Source organism: Pelodiscus sinensis, chromosome 16 (genome assembly GCF_052426305.1).
Source record: "Pelodiscus sinensis isolate ZL-2025 chromosome 16, ASM5242630v1, whole genome shotgun sequence".
Lineage (NCBI taxonomy): Eukaryota > Metazoa > Chordata > Testudines > Trionychidae > Pelodiscus > Pelodiscus sinensis.
In genome coordinates this window covers 27,442,833-27,459,020 of record NC_143067.1, presented here as the reverse complement: position 1 = coordinate 27,459,020, position 16,188 = coordinate 27,442,833, and the positions used below count along the sequence as shown (strand labels likewise).

At 43.0% G+C, this 16,188-nt stretch overlaps 1 protein-coding gene across 5 annotated transcripts in view; it reads right to left on the bottom strand.

The window, feature by feature from the left end:
- Window positions 1-16,188, bottom strand: part of TTC1 (tetratricopeptide repeat domain 1) — a 92,360-nt gene that overhangs the window by 45,346 nt on the left and 30,826 nt on the right. For all 5 annotated transcript variants that reach the window (XM_006137152.5, XM_006137153.5, XM_025178503.3 and 2 more), the window contains exon 7: window positions 8,738-8,792. In XM_006137152.5, coding sequence (XP_006137214.3) covers window positions 8,738-8,792 — 55 coding nt within the window. The remainder of the gene's footprint in view (window positions 1-8,737; window positions 8,793-16,188) is intronic.

Below are 16,188 nucleotides of genomic sequence, written 5' to 3'. Positions count from 1 at the left end.
AAATAAATATATAGCAGGTTTAAAACCAACAAAACCAAGTTTTTTTTTTCCTCCACACAGCGCATGGTCAGCCTGTGGAACTCCTTGCCAGAGGAGGTTGTGAAGTCCATGACTAACAGGGTTCAAGAAAGAACTAGATAAATTCATGGTGGTTAGGTCTATCAATGGTTATTAGCCAGGATGGGTAGGAATGGTGTCCCCAGCCGCTGACAGAGGATGGGAATGTGTGATGGGAGAGGGATTGTTTTAAGATTCTCTATTTTGTTCACTCCTTCTGGGGCATCTGGCATTGGTCACTGTTGGAAGACAGGATACTGGGCTAGACAGACCTTTGGTCTGAACCAGTATGGATGTTCTTATGTTCAGTGTAGCAGGACACTTGCCCCTCCCCACTTCCAACTTTGGATTATGGTTTGTACTTAAGTCTCTCTCACTCACACAAGTCTCTTAGGCTACGTCTACACTGCAGGCTTTTTGAGCAATAACTGTTTTGCGCAAGAGTTCTTGTGCAAAAGGTCTTCCACAAGAGTGCGTCCACACTGTCATGTGCTTTTGTGCAAGAGTGTCCATGGCAGTGTGGACACTCTCTTGCGCAAAAAAGTGCTGATGGCCATTTTAGCGATAGGGCTTTCTTGCTCAAGAAATTCATGTTGCCTATCTACACTGCCTTCTTGTGGAAGAGCTCTTGTGCAAGAGGGCTTATTCCTCGTGGAGAGAGGAATAACTCTTCCGAAAGAAGCCATGTTTTCTGACACTGTACTGTAAATTTACATGTGCAAGAACGCACATGCAGTGTAGACACTCTGCAAGTTTTTGCACAAGAACACCCGTTCTTGCGCAAAAAGCCTGCAGTGTAGATGTAGCCTTAAAGAACAACTTTGCTTGGAAACACAAGTGACTCAGCAACAAAGGGTTCTTATCTCTTAGCAGTAAATGCTTGTGTGTCCTGGAGCAATGTCAGGTTCTCTCCTTTCCTAGAGTTAGTGTTGCTCACAAGGTCATTTTGATGGATATCAGTCTTGACATTTGAAAAAGCATCACTCACACAATCACCTGTGTCCACTCTACTGTCACCATAAGCATTTATAAATTTTCCACATTAACCTCTTCAATACTGCTGAAATTAACAAATGAGGCCCAGAAGTATATGTAATCTAGTATCATTCAGCTAGATGAAATTTAATTCCCTCTGGCAATCATCAGTAGAGAGATACACAGGATTATACTTTGTTACAGTTTGTTTATAAAAAGGTCTGATATTCATCACTAAAGAGTCTTGTAATTTTTCTAATATGAATGTGCCAGTAGTACCTGTTTTGTTTAGAAATCAAAAAGATAAGCAGAATAGTGCACTAAAGTTTCTCCTGTACTACATAGGGAATATTATATTAAGTGACTGAAAAACCCCCCCAAGGGATATTAACTTGCATGATGAGTTTTCACTCCAGGGCAAACTAGTGCATTTCTAACAACGTAAGTGAACAAGTGAAAAAAAGAGCAAGGCCTCCTCCCCTAATCATGCATTAAAAATGAAGTAAAAAGCAAGATCATAACTGATTTATGTTTCGTTGCCAACTCTTTCACATGACCTCACATTCTCCATACTTGTAGTATCAGCGCTTAGCAGACCAGTCAGAACTTCCTCAGAGATTGCTATCTAGCAGAAAGGAGACATTTTCATTCTCTTAAGCACTAAACCTAATAAACATTTGCTGATCTAAGGTAACTGGCAAAAGAAGAGACGCTGAGGAAAAACTGCGAGAAAGGAGGTCAAGTGCTCTCTTTTAATAGGCTTTCTTATTGATTATTAATGTGATTACGCACTAAATAGGGATGTGAAAGTGTTAATGTGTACATGGTTAATCAAAGAGCCTGGGCTCATCGATTAACATGCATGTGCAGGCCCCTTCTTCCCCACACTCATGCCTCTGTATCAGAAGTAACAGTGTGGGGAGGGGGCAAGGTGGAAGCCAGTATGCTTTTTAGCTGGCTCACCATGTGCACTGGCTGTGGAGGAGCCACCTTCCCCATGCATGTTATATGTTTACCGCCCCCCCGCGCGCCCTCTCCTCTGACCCCGGAGTGCATGTGCGGCGTGCAGAAACGCCGTGCAACAGCTGAGAGGGGAGATGTCCGGGTGTGGCGTGAAGCAGCTGGGGCACGATCACAGATTCCAGCGCTGCAAACTGGAAGGAAGAAGGTAGGGTAGGGTAGGGTAGGGTGGGGGAGGGGGGGAAGAGGGGGAAGGTGTGGGAGAGGAAGGGGCTTGTGCTGAGGTTAAGGGGGCAGGTTAGGAGAAGAAAGGGGAAGGTACTAAGGGACAGGGTGGAGAAGAGACAAATGCCAGGCATAGGGTTGCCAGGTGTCCGGTATTCACTCGGACAGTCTGGTATTTTCACTTCCTGTCCAGTAAAAAAATGCAGAGAATACTGGACACCTGAGATGTCTGGTATCTTCTGACTTTTTCCCCCGGCCAGGAGGGAAAATGCCGGGCACCTGGCAACCCTACAAACACTCAGCGCCGAGCCTCCCTCCCCCCACGGCCCCCAACACCCCCAGCCCCCCGACCCCAGCCCCCATCTTACCTGGTTCCCCAAGGCTGCCAGCACAAAATGGCTGCCAGCCAATAAGACCTAGGGGAAGCAATGCTTCCCCTGGGTCTTAGTGCTCAACCGCTCCCCAGTTCCTATCTCTGCACTCACTCTTAAAGGGGACATGCTGTTTTAATGCTGTTTTATTTAAAAAAAAATGTTGCTGAACAACTTTGGTCCCCTCCCGCCCAGAACAGAATTTTTTCCCAGTGTTTTTTTTTTTGGGGGGGGGGGGGGGGAGGGGGTGTTCCGTATTTTTGTTTCAACCATCTGGCAACCCTAGCCAGGTGGCCAAGTGGAGACTGAGGAAAAGGGCAGGAGGGGAGGTGTCAGTGGGAGGAGGGATGGGGCGATGCTGGGAGAGGAGAGGGTAAGGGCATTGGGAGCTAGAGAGGGGAGGGGGAGGTGCTGGGAGAAGGCTTGAAAGAAGGAGTGGGCATGAGGAAGGTGGGGATGGAGCAAGTCATGTGTGAGGGCACAGGGGCATGAGGGGAACGGGGGCAGAGGGTGGTGAGGGGGTGGGCATCAGGGAAATAGAGGACAAAGGAGGCAGGGGCAGTGAGGGAAGGGGGGGCACCAGGAGGGTGCAGGGGTAAGGGGAGGTGCAGGTGCCAGGGGATTCTGGGGGTGAAGCAGAAGGGCAGATACCTGCATGGGAGGGACCAGCACCAGAGGCAAGAGGCAGGACAGGTGTGTAGAGGAAGGTTTTAGGAGAGGTGAGGAGGAGGGGTATCTCACATGATCAGAGTGCGGCTACTAGAGAGGTGGGCACAGAGGGGAGAGAAGGGCTGGTGGAGGAGGGCAGGTCTCAGGAGGGCTCAGGGCAGTGAGAAGGGCAGGAGTCCAAGACAGGACAGCAGAGGAGGGTGAGGGGTAAGGGGGCAGCAGGCACCAGGGGAGCTGATGGAGCAAGGGGAGGGAGACATGGCAGCAGAGGGAAAGGGTAGAGGTTTATGAGATATTTATTAATAATTTGGGTGCCACAGTGGCACATCCAAACAAGCCACATGAACTCAGTACTGGTGCACAACACAAAATTCATTCTGCTCATGGGAGGAAACTTAGAGGGAACACGCCTCTCTGCTCCTGAGTTAATGTCACTCACGGTGGGTTAAGGCAATTGCAAGATAGTTGCATGAGGGGGATTTGGTGGGGGCCAAACTAATTCCTATTGGTAGGAGGATGGTAGGAAAAGCCCTTAGAGAATGGACTTTACTTCTGGTCATGTGTCCATCAGAGAAAACATTAAGAACATTCCCACTTCGTCACAACAGGTACAACAAAATATAATATAATATATTTGATGCACAATGGAATCCACAATGGGTTTGTTCCATGCTTATGCTACTATGGTGTTTGTGTGGATAACCCAGGAAAAAAGGGTGCAAATAAAAAAAAAGGGTGATATATATATATATATTTCAATATATATTGAATATTCAATATAATATATTGAAGCCGGTGAGTGCTGCTTCTGACTTTCCACTTTTACATCATTTAATAAAATATATATCGGCTTACAGGGCGGGTGGGGGGGGACTAGACCCATTCTGGGCACCACCAAAATTATACAAACCTGCTGCCCCCGTGGATAAGGGTTATCAAATCAAAAGAGAAGCAGCAAATGAAAACACATTAGTCAGTACAGCTGTAGCCATGTCTGTTCTAGTGGTGAGGTAATATCTTTTATTGGACCAACTTCTGTTGGTGAGAGTTTGGCTCTCTCACCAACTGAAGTTGGTGCAATAAAAAGGCATTACCCTAACCCACTTTGTGTCTCTAATATTCATGTCCCGGAAATTTAAGTTAGGAATAAGGTGTTCACAGTGAGGAAGTGAAAAGGAAATCAAAGCTATGCAGATATACTGTATATCTGCAAAGATCTACAAAAGTTAAGCTTTTGCCATATTTGTGAAATTGAAAAATATGCAGAAATTAGTTTCAAGTGACTATTCCCAACCGGCAAGCAGCAGCAGTCACCTGCAGAGACTGATAGATGTAAGCATGAAAATAATTGAATGTAATGAATATAAGTCTTTAAGTATGAAAAGGCTTTTTTAATTGTATCCTTTGGTATATATGGTTGTGACTACTTTCTTCCACTATTTGATCTGAGGAAGTGGGTCTGGCCCACGAAAGCTCATCATCTAATAAACCATCTTGTTAGTCTTTAAAGTGCTACATTGTCCTGCATTTTGCTTCAACTACCCCAGACTAACACGGCTACATTTCTATCACAAGTCTTTAAGTAGTTCTACAATAGTTCAAAGCTTTAAGGAGAAACAGGAATACTTTGAAACTTAAGGGGTCTAACTGATCCCACTTTTATTCTGTCAGTGGTTTATTGTTGCATGCACCAACTCACTCACATGCAGTTCATAAGAAAAATCCAGGTATGAATGTGTACACTGACTTATTACATACACCTGACACTGTGGTTCTGAGCTCCTGACACAGTGCTGTAACACGCTGTAGTAGTGAAAAAAAGAGTAAGCAGGAAACACTACACAGCACTTAGAAATGGAACAACTATATGGAACAAAATTTTGAGGTCTATTTATACCTAGATATAACTTTCAAGATAAGGTGTTAATTTACTGATTTTAATCTATCCTGCGAGACAGAGTATCTTTCTAACTAAGAAGAACAAAAACCTAAGAACTTGGTGTTACTGTTTACTTTATCCAGCCAAAGTGAGAATTCATTATGGTAGATAGATTTCAAGACCAAAGAATGCTGTTAGCTATTCTCCAGTTCCTTGCCTTTGTAGAGGCTTAAGTGCATACTTTGTTTTTACAGGAAAACGGAGGCTGTTAAGTTGCCTGTGTATGGAAGAGATGCACTAAATATATTGCACTCTCTTTGGCAGCCCTTGAGAAGAGGACTGGGCTCTCATCACTAGCATCCAAGGGGACCTACTATGTATTCACTGTATATGTGCTTTTAAGAAAGGTGGTGAAAAAAGTTGAACAAGTAGCTACAAAATATGAGATTTCAATCCCTCTAATGATCAAAATTTAAATTTTTAAAATAACTTTATAAATGTATCAAAGTTCTTTTGTTTTGTTGATGTGTAACGCACATTTAATGGGCAGAGCAAAGAGTCACAAAAAAATTAATTTATGTTTTGGAGAATTGGCTGCGTATAATTTGGCACAGCTCTTAGGAACGGGTGTGTCTTGTAACAAATGAGAGTTTGAGTCTCAAGAGTGCACACAGGAGGAAGAGTCTGCAGGTCCCTCTCCAATTCATACCCTGACTTCAACTAGGTAAATGTTACTACAATTAGTGGGTATCTTGTGTACATATTTTAAGTGTGTGACTATAGCACAGCCTTCACATACTATGCCTCAAGACACCCCTTCCCAAGTGGGGCACAAGGAACTTTACCGTGAAATGACAAAGTTCAGGGGACTAGCTTGGTCACCATCAGTATTTGAAATTGTGTTTTTAATTTTCCTATTGTGCCTCTGCATTACATAGATGCTCCAAACAGAGTACTTTTCATGATACAAACAAGGAGCTCTGTGGCACCCTATTAACAGATTTATTTGGGCATAAGCTTTCATGGGCAAAGACTAATGGGGAACATGATAAAGCTCTATAAAATCATGACTGGTATGGAAAAAGTGAATAAGGAAAAGTTATTTACTTATTTCCATAATAAAAGAACCAGGGGTCACCAAATGAAATTAATAGGCAGCAGGTTTAAAACAAACAAAAGGAAGTTCTTCTTCACTCAGCGCAGTCAACCTGTGAAACTCCTTGCCAGAGGATGCGGTAAAGGCTAGAACTTAACAGGGTTCAAGAAAGACCTAAATAGATTCATGGAAGTTAGGTCCCTAGCCTCTGTTTCTCTGGAGGTGGGGGACAGGGACGGGATCACGTAAGGATTATGTCTACCACATTTGAAAGCCAAATCATACTTGGACAAAATGCATTAAATAATAGTTCTAATTTTTGTGGCCATTTTCTTATTTCTGAACATTGCATGCAAGTGTTCAGACACTGTAATCACAGTGATCCCTCCCTCTGAGGCATCGGGTATTGGCCACTGTTGGCAGACAGGATACTGGGCTAGGTGGACCTTTGATCCGACCCAGTATGGCTGTTCTTATGTTCTTAAATTTGGTGGTCCTAGCTGTTTACATTTAGGAGGAGTTTTTTAACAAATGGACCTGTAGACAGAGACTCACAGACAGATAGACACAAATCTCTAATCATACAAATATAGCTGCTGAAACTGGTGATGTTCTAGAAATCTTTGTTATGTACAACTTCACTTAACCCTACTAGAAACAGAAGTGTATAGAGCAGGAGTAGTTTAAGGATTTAACATTAGCCTCATAGCTCTGCAGAGAAGAGTTCAATTTAAGAGGACACAGACTTCAGCAGAAGCTCTTGAAACAATCCTTTCTCCCTATTTTTTTCAGGTATTACGCAGCTTCACTGTGCAAGACAGATGGAATATTTTTAGCCTGGATCTTACTAGATTAGTCAAAGAATACGGTCAACTAAAAAACGAAAGTCACACATGCGCAAGAACTTCTTGTCACACTGAGAATGACTAACCAATTTGTAAAAAAACTGTTTCTAGATTTTTCAGTTCGTTTTGTGCATTCAACAGCAGTGTATACAGTCAATTTCAGTTTGTGTCTTGTGAGATCACTTGCCCTTTTATGTGTGTATCTTCCAAAGAACAACAAAATGAATGAGAATTTTCAGTAAAGATAAAGATAGTAAAGGCACCAAAAACCACCAGAACAATTCTGGCTTTGGCAAAAATACCTGAAACTGCTACCAACTCAGTTTCAAACTTGCTAGATTTCAATTGCAATAATCTTTAAATACAAGAGAAAATGCAATATTTGGTCTGCTGAAAGTTACGTCCAACATTCAATACTTTTTTTAAAGTATTCTAAGCATCCAATTTTCATGTTTGTTTAGACAGAAAATCAGGCTTCATACAAGAAGATTACTTATGCTTATGTCTACCACATTTGAAAGCAAAACCATACTTGGACAAAATGCATTAAATAATAGTTCTAATTTTTGTGGCCATTTTCTTATTTATGAGCATTGCATGCAAGTGTTCAGACACTGTAATCACAGGGGCATATGTATACTTAAGCGTCTCCTAAATATAATCAGAATAGTAACTTAATCTTTGGCACATATTTGTCTGCAAGGCAGCATGTTCTTGTGGATAAGATATTGGGCTGGAAGTCAGGAGACCATTGCTTTTCCATAGAATTGTTGTGATGTTTTGGATTGCTTCACCTTTCTGCCTCAGTTTTCCCATGTGTAAAATGGGGGGAGAAGGGGAATGATATTTACCCTCCTATTTGAGATCCTCTGAGATCTATGGAAGTGTCATAAATAAAGCCAAGTAAGTAGGTTGACACAAACTGCCTACAAGAAAATATTATCTTTGCCAAATACATTTTTGAAATTCTGCAATTTGACAAAAGTGGAAACATTCCTGCAAAAGATTGAAATGTTTTAAATAATTTGGTTTTTTTGTATGGAAAATATTTAACATATTTTGACTTAGTTAATTTTTAAAATGATACCCTGTTAGAAATCTGGTTGTAAAAATACAGTTTTTTAGGTCTGAAGGGAACAGAAATTTGGTATTTTATTATCCTTCATCCATATGTCTTCAGAGTTTGGTATAAAAGAAAAACTGATTTTCTTTATTCAGAAGAAACTGAATCCTCTTAGAGCAGGACAGGTCAGAAGTGAGCTACATGGGCAGCCAGTCCTACAAGGTGAAAGTCTGCGTGACAGAACTACTGTAGCGTAAGCAAGAAAGTAATTCACTTTTCACAAGTACTAAAAATTTAGATTTTTCTTGATGTGCATCTCTAACATTTAATTCTCTAATGATGTTTACAGCAAGGCAATTTCTATGAGCAAAGTTTTCCATGGCTGGGGAGTAGAGAGAAACCACAAAAGCGAATTTCTCTCCTTCCAACAAACTAGTAAGATTATTTTTTTTTCTTTTAAACAAGCAGTGTTTTGGGAGGCTTACCAACTTTTGTCTATAAAAGACTTTTACTTCGTCATGGTATTTGTTATTTTCTTATTTCTATAACACTCGAGAGAGATTACGGTGCATCAAATTATATATATGAATTACTTACCTAACATTTCTGTTTTTAATTTTTCATTCCGCTCTTCAATCTGTTGAGGTAATCGCTGAAAGAGTATAAGAAGACCAGATTCAGGAGGATGATTTGGCATTCTTGTCAACTAAATGTATACATTTTTTATACATGTAACCAAGACAAACAACCACTGCTTATGATCTAAAAGAAATGCAGATGTAAAATAAGGGCTCTTCCATCATGTGTAGCGGAGCCTAAACTCTGCCCTATTATTAGATATGGGGAAATGCAGTGCTCATTTACAAGTAATTTTGCCCCTCTAAGTTAAGGCAGTCAGATGGTGCTATTTGTTTACTAGTATTTTAATTGAAAAGCAAATAGAATTTTAAAAAAAGACAGAACTGAAATATAGTTTTAGCTACATCTCCAGCATGGCATTTATTAGTCTTGATAAAGAGACTGTAAAAGAAGCAAAACTGCAAGCAGGCACTGTGTTTAAGTTACGAACACAGACTGGGGGGGGGGGGGGGGGGGGAGAAGAAGAGGAAGATAGCTGGGAATCTGGGACATTTGTATATTGTAGAAAATTTCAGATGGTGGTTTTGACAACTGTTCTTTACATTTGCTAAATATGCATCTCAGGATTCAACTTACCATTTGGTAAAGGAAAAAAGAGAAACAGTCTAATGTATATCCACAGAACTCTATCACTGAGATAGATTGTTATAACAAAATTAAAATGTAGTATGGATGACATCCATTCATGGTACATCACATACGTATTCAAAGGAATCTTTCGTGAGATTTTTCTTTGGTGCTCATCAACTTATAACTGAGCATTTGAGGGAGTAATTCTATGCACTGAAGAACTGCAGTCACAGCTCTTAATGCTAGGGGCTCTTCTTGTTGGACACAGACTTGTACAAGAGGAGAGACAAAATTGCTTCAGCAGTACCCAACAGATGCAGTAATAATGATAGCTAATTAAGATAACAGATGAGGAATTCACTCCCCACTTGCTCCTGGAATCTTAGAGATCACCTTTGTACATGTAATTCACTTTTCAGGGGTAAGGATGTTTAATTTAGATTAATCAGCTAATCGAATAGTCAATGTAATTTGCATTGACTATTCGATTAGTCGATAAGGGTGCCTCTGCCTTTGAAATGTATAAGATCCCTGGTTGGCTGTTTGAGTCCCCTGCTGGCCCCAGGCGCCCCACAGCACTTCTGCTTTTGAAATGCATCAAAAGCCCTGCTCTTGCTACATTTCAAAGGCAGAAGTGTAGCCAGTTCCCTGCTGCACCCCTGCCCCTTCTCCCCACAGAAACAGTGCTGGAGGGGCAACACTAGCTTTTAAGCTGGCTCCCATCAGCACCGTATCCTGCTCCACCCCCTTGCTGCAAGTCTCATAGTCGACTAGTGACTCGACTATCTGATGAGAAAGTTATCAGATAGTCAACTAGTCGCTTACATCCCTATTCAGGGGGGATAAGTGAAAACAGCCCCTTCCCTGCAAGTATAACCAGGACCTGAGAGGAAATGAATGAGGTATTCTGAGATAGAGGAATCTCAGTTTCCCCGAAGGCCAGAGAGGGAGGGAGATGTGACAGGGTGCGGTCACAGAAGACCCCTTGGGGAGGCTTCCCAGAATGCTGACAAGGCCATTGCCATTTGCCTTCCTGCTCTCTGGGGCTTCTCACTGCTCTGTCCTGCTGGGCCTGCCCCCTGATCTCCCCCAGCCAAGACAAGAGCTGAGATCACCGCCCACTGAGAAGCAGTACAGACACTGAAGCTCTTCAGGTACTAGGAAAATGCATTTTTGGGTCCAGCTTCCTGGGATACCACTCCCCCAAATGGGGTCACAACCCCAAATTAATTATTTAGGTAAGCCCCCTTTGACAATGAAAGGGGGACTGTACACACTGATTGCTCCCCTAGGTAACAATTACACTGGGCTTGATAGTAAATAAAAGTTATTTTATTAAGTACAAGCAGTAGGATTTAAGTGGTAATAAGTGAGAACAACCAGAGCAAAGTAGATTACAAACTTAAAATAACAGAAAATGCTTAGCTAATTCTAACACTGAAACCTCAGTACAAACTTATTACAAACTCACCCTGAAACTGTTTCTTTTCCAGCTAAACCTTCAAACCAAGGACTCTCTTTCCCTGGGGTCTTTGGTTCATTCCCTTGGATGTGCTGCACCAGTCAGCCAAAGACCAAGACCCTGCTAAGCTTCTCATTATTTTAAGGATTCCCTTTTACATGGGGAAGTTACCTAGCCAGTCCCTCCCAGTTAGGGAGGTCATATGACTTATTAAGACCAAACACTGTTAAGACTTAAATGACAAAAATTATTTGCCCAGACATTGAGGCACCCCAGTACTGGAAACATGCTTGATGGCATTTCTTTGCACATTTAAAACCATAAAGTATTCGATACGTCTTTTACACACAAGAATGATTCACACAGCAAAATAAGATAAACAGAGCCAGTGAATTATGACATGAAGATTGACAGATTACGTGAGGCAATTTGTCCAAAGCATCTTTGAATTATGCATATGTGTGTCCATAAATCCGTTTCATAAAGCATGGAGGAGGAATCCATCACAGGATATAGAGTGCTACATAGTCCTGTATTTTGCTTCAGGATATAGAGTGTTTCAGTTCCCTAGATCAAGGGTGGACAATAATTTTTAATGGGAGCCACTCCAAGATTTTGGCTGCAGTTCTATGTGGGGGAAAGGGTCTGGGATGGAGGTTGGGTGCAGAAGGGAGCATGGGCTAGGGAACTGGGGTGTAGGAAGGGGTGCTGGGTCAGAGAGGGAGTTTGGGTGAAGGAGGGGGGTTTGATCGGGGTCAGGAGCTTGGGAAGTCGTGTCCAAGAGGGGGTAAGCGTGCAGGAGAAGATTCTGGCCAGGGGGAGGGAGTATAAGAGGGGGAGAGAGTTGTGAGCTGGGATGAGGGGGGAAACAGGTACAGAGGGTTTTGGTCATGGCCTGGGGCACGCAGTTGGGTGACAGAGGAGGTGAAGTACCAGAGTCAGGCTCTGGGTGAGAGGCGCTTAACTAGGAGGCTAACAGCCAGCAGCCCTGCAGGAACCTAAGGCAGGCTCTCTTTCGCTCTCTCTGCTGAAGTCTCAGTCGGCTTGCTGCTTTGCATAGGTCTCCTCTGGGCATGGGGGAGGGGCGGGCAGGGGAGGGGCTTCATACACTGCCCCTGCTCCCAGCAAAATTTCTCCGCTCCTATTGGCAGGAAACTGGCCAATGGGAGCTGAGAGATTTTGCTAGGGGGCAGGAGCAGCATGCTTTGACCCCCTCAGAGAACTCTAGTAGATTAGTAAGGCATGATTTCCTTTTACAGAAACCATGTTGACTTTTCCCCAAATTACGTTAATCTATGTGTCTGATCATTTTATTCTTTACTATAGTTTCAAATAAGTTACCCAGAACAGATCAGTAAGTCTAATGTCAGTAATTGCCAGGATCACGTCTAGGGCCCTTTTAAAATATTGGCCTCACATTAGATATCTTGTAGTCATTAGGTATAGAAGCTGATTTAAAGGATAAAGTACAAACCAGAGCTAATAGTTCCGCAATTTTACATTTGAGTTCTTTCAGAACTCTTTGGTGAATGTCAACTGGGCCCAGAGACTTGTTACTGTTAAGTTTGTCAATTTGTTCCAAAACTTCCTGTAATTACACTTCAATTTGTCACCTAAAAAACGACCTAGGTTTGGAAATCTCCCTAACATCCTGTGGAGAAAGCTTCTTTTAAGATTTCTTTGTGGACTACAGCAGGCTGATAAAGATGTGAGATATAAAGACATTACAAATGTGAGTATTTGTTGTTCCATTTTTATTTGGTTCACTTTTAAAAGTACGTCTGAGAATTCTAGGTGTCTTCACTATCCTTTGTTAGCAACTTGGCAGGTATAGGAGGTAAAGATGCCTCTTTGGGTTTCTACCATTACGGCACATTTTGACAACAAATGGAGGATTTTGCTGTGCCAGTGCTTCAATAGTGATTGGAGGCACTTGACAGGAGGCCCGGATATGCTGGCTGCTGTGACCCTGAATGGCTGTAAACAGAGATACGCCAATTGTTGATCTTGAGGCTGTGAGAACTGCCTTGGCTGGCACCTATATTGATACGAACACACACTCATCCGGGGGGAGGAATCTCCCGCCCAGTAAAGAATGCCCAGTACTTACAATTTAGTTCTCTCTCTTGCAAGTGTAAATTAAGTTGAAACTCCCTTGTAAGAGCTGGCGTCACAAAGACGGACCAACACAATTTGGCATCTTAGATAAGAAAGAGGATACGGGCCCTTATGGGTATAAAAGTAGGTCTAGCAGCACACTTACTCTGAGCGTCCATCTACCATCTATCTGCTGGTCGGGTTAGGTGATTGGCCTCCCGAGGTTCCATGGGGACACCCACCTCGTATTCGTCTTTCCTAGGAATTGAGGGACCGGCCCTGGCCTGATACGCTGGCGTTGAGAGGCACAGAAGGGGGTAAAAATTGTACCTGGATGTGTCCTTTGTCTTAAGTGTACACATAGATTTAGAGCTCTTTAAAGATTAAGCTGTCACTTGGTACCATTATTTCTATTTTCTATCTTTATTTTCTTTGTAACCATTTTTAAGATCTATATTTGCAAGTAGTTAAGAAATAGAGCAATAGCCATTGTAACCATATGATTTATAAGCATTTTTTTTAAATAAACCTGTAACTGTTTAAGCTTTAACCTGACTCCTTCAGTTGCTGTAACAGAACCAAGCACAATTTAAAAGAACTCCAGCCAGTCATAGGGAGCAGATACAGGCAGAACTGGGCATTTGGATCGTGTCGCTTCCAGAGGACAGATCCATGGGGCATCTCTCAGCGTTCCCTATGCTGCCCGCTGCAAAGGGATCCTGTATCCTAGCAGTCAAAGTCTGAGATGTAATAAGCGCTCTCTGTAAACTCTGGGGCATCTATCAGCCTGTTGGCTGCCCGCCGCGAAGGGACCATGGTCCTAGCGGTCAAAGAAACGGACGTTAAACTTCTCGGGGCGCCCGTCAGCTTCCCTAGGCTGCCCACTGTGATGGGACCTTGTGTCCCAGCAGTTGAAGACTCGGGTGTAACACACACACACACACACACACACACACACACACACGCACTGCCCTGACCATCGGCTGACACCTTGGTAGAAGGAAGTCTGATACTGACAGTGGAGAAGGCTGGGTGTGCTGCAGAATCATGTCATCACACCCCTTGGATTTTGGTGGTGCTGGACAATTCCAGGTACTGCGAGATGGTACCTACTTCACAGGATTAGACAGAGCTGGTTCCAGATGCCCTTTTGCTGTCAGTTGAGAAGCCATGACAGATGCCAGTTTCGTCGGTACCGAAAGTTTTGATACCGACGGCACAGACAGAGTCTTCTTGTGCTTAGACACAGAGACCATAGCATAGGGCATACATCCTTAGATGAACTTGCTCCTCGGAGCTTGTCCTTAGAAGACTTCTCCAGTACCTGCATGTCCCCTGAAGCTGAAGCCCTAGATGAAGAGGGCTTATGCTAAGTGGGTTGGAGGTGGAGAGTGCTTCCCCTCTGTGATCCTTTTGGTGGGTTCATAGCTCGGTGTCATGCCTCGGTCTGACACTGCAGTTGGAGAAGTACGGGGCGGTGATGTAGTGGATTGTGGTTCCGATACCAGCCTCTCGGTCTATTCCATTGACAGGAGCTTGAGCTGGAGCTCTCTCACCTTAAGTGACCTGGTAGAGAGCTTTTTACAGTGGTGGCATGATTTGGGCGAGTGCTCTTTGCCCAGGCATTGGGTATATCCATCCAATATTGGGATGACATCCTGCAGGTCAGGCATCTCTTAAAGCCTGGTGAACCTGGCATGCCCAACACTAAGTCTATGCTACAACTAACCAACAATGAAGAAGAACAAAAGGACATTTTTCTTTAAATTAACAACTAACTAATAATGGGGGAGAAGCGTGAATAACTACCTAAAGCACTTAACACTACACTATACTGAGAACAATCTATGAATATATCTAAAGTATCACAGAGCGCTGCTCAGTTCTGACCAAACCTGGAGCAGTTGAGAAGGAACTGAGGTGACGGTTGATGCTGCATGCATGTTGACTCATTTGCTGGGGCACGAGTGGTGCCGCACATGCGTACTGGCACCCTGCTGCCAAAAAATTCTGATTAAAAGTGAAACACCAGGAGTGGAGCGCCTACAGGAACACTCCTCAAAGAAGAACCTAATCTTCCCCTTGCCCGTGATCATGATTACCCCTGAACTAGTTATTTCTGCTGAAGTGAATAGCAGTGAAAGACACAATGTTAACATTAAAGTGGTCATTACTAGGATTCAGAATCAACATCCCACTGAGATAAAGAAGGTAGCTCACATGCATCCAAGCTATGGTTTCAGGATGTCTACTCACAGACTCAGGAACACTGGAACAAATTGGGTCACATACAGAACAAGGAAGAGTGAGAATATTCAAAGACACACTAATTCTATGAAAACTGACAGCAGCACTGAGTACATATTAAATGCATTTTGAACTACTCTACATGTATCAATGCTGTGACTTTGGAAAAAAGCCACCTTTATGGCAAGGATTATGTATGAACAGGGATGGAGAGTGAGCAAGATTCATCATCTCTGTACTCTCACTAAGGTCTTTCTTTTTAGTTGTTTCTAACTGGTACTCAGTAAATTGGCCTGCTTAAATATTAAACTGGCCCCATTTTAAAAAATACTTTCAAAAAGTGAAAATACTTCCCTACTCCAAACTGATTTTCAACTGACCAATAGCAATCAGGACCAATAGCTTCTACACTGCAATTGCTACATGCTTCTTTACCAAGAGGGCAGCTCTCATTTGGGTGCCCTTGTGCCACAGTTCAGAGGCCAGCTCAGTGCACAGCTCCAGGAAGGGTGCTTTGTGCATCCTAAATTTCTGTAGCAAAATGTGATCCCACCACTCAGTGCTAGTTTCCCTAGTCCAAAAGCAACAGTATACTCTGTACAGATGTTCCATGACAGACAAATGCAACGTCAGGTTACGGTGAATGACATGGATTCTTCATCCGCCATCATTAACTTCAACAGTCACTCTGCTGCAATGCATGATATCCTCATGACACTGAACACAACAAAAGCAAGAAGCGTGGGGTCTATGGCTCTCTCACAGCAGATGCAGCAAGGTCTGGCAGTTTCACAAATGGCACAAAAGGGGCCAGAAGCTCTTGGGAAACTGATCAATGCCCAACTGGACATTTTCTGCATTCCCAAGATGAGCTGCATTCTGATCCGCACTCCCACAATGCTTAGTAAAATAAGGTGTCACCTGACATTGTGGTATATATTGCTCTTTATCAACAGAGAGGCCAAAAAGTAACCATGATGCCAACAGACGGAGACAGTGTAAACACATTTTGGCAACTTTCTTTTTGGCAACT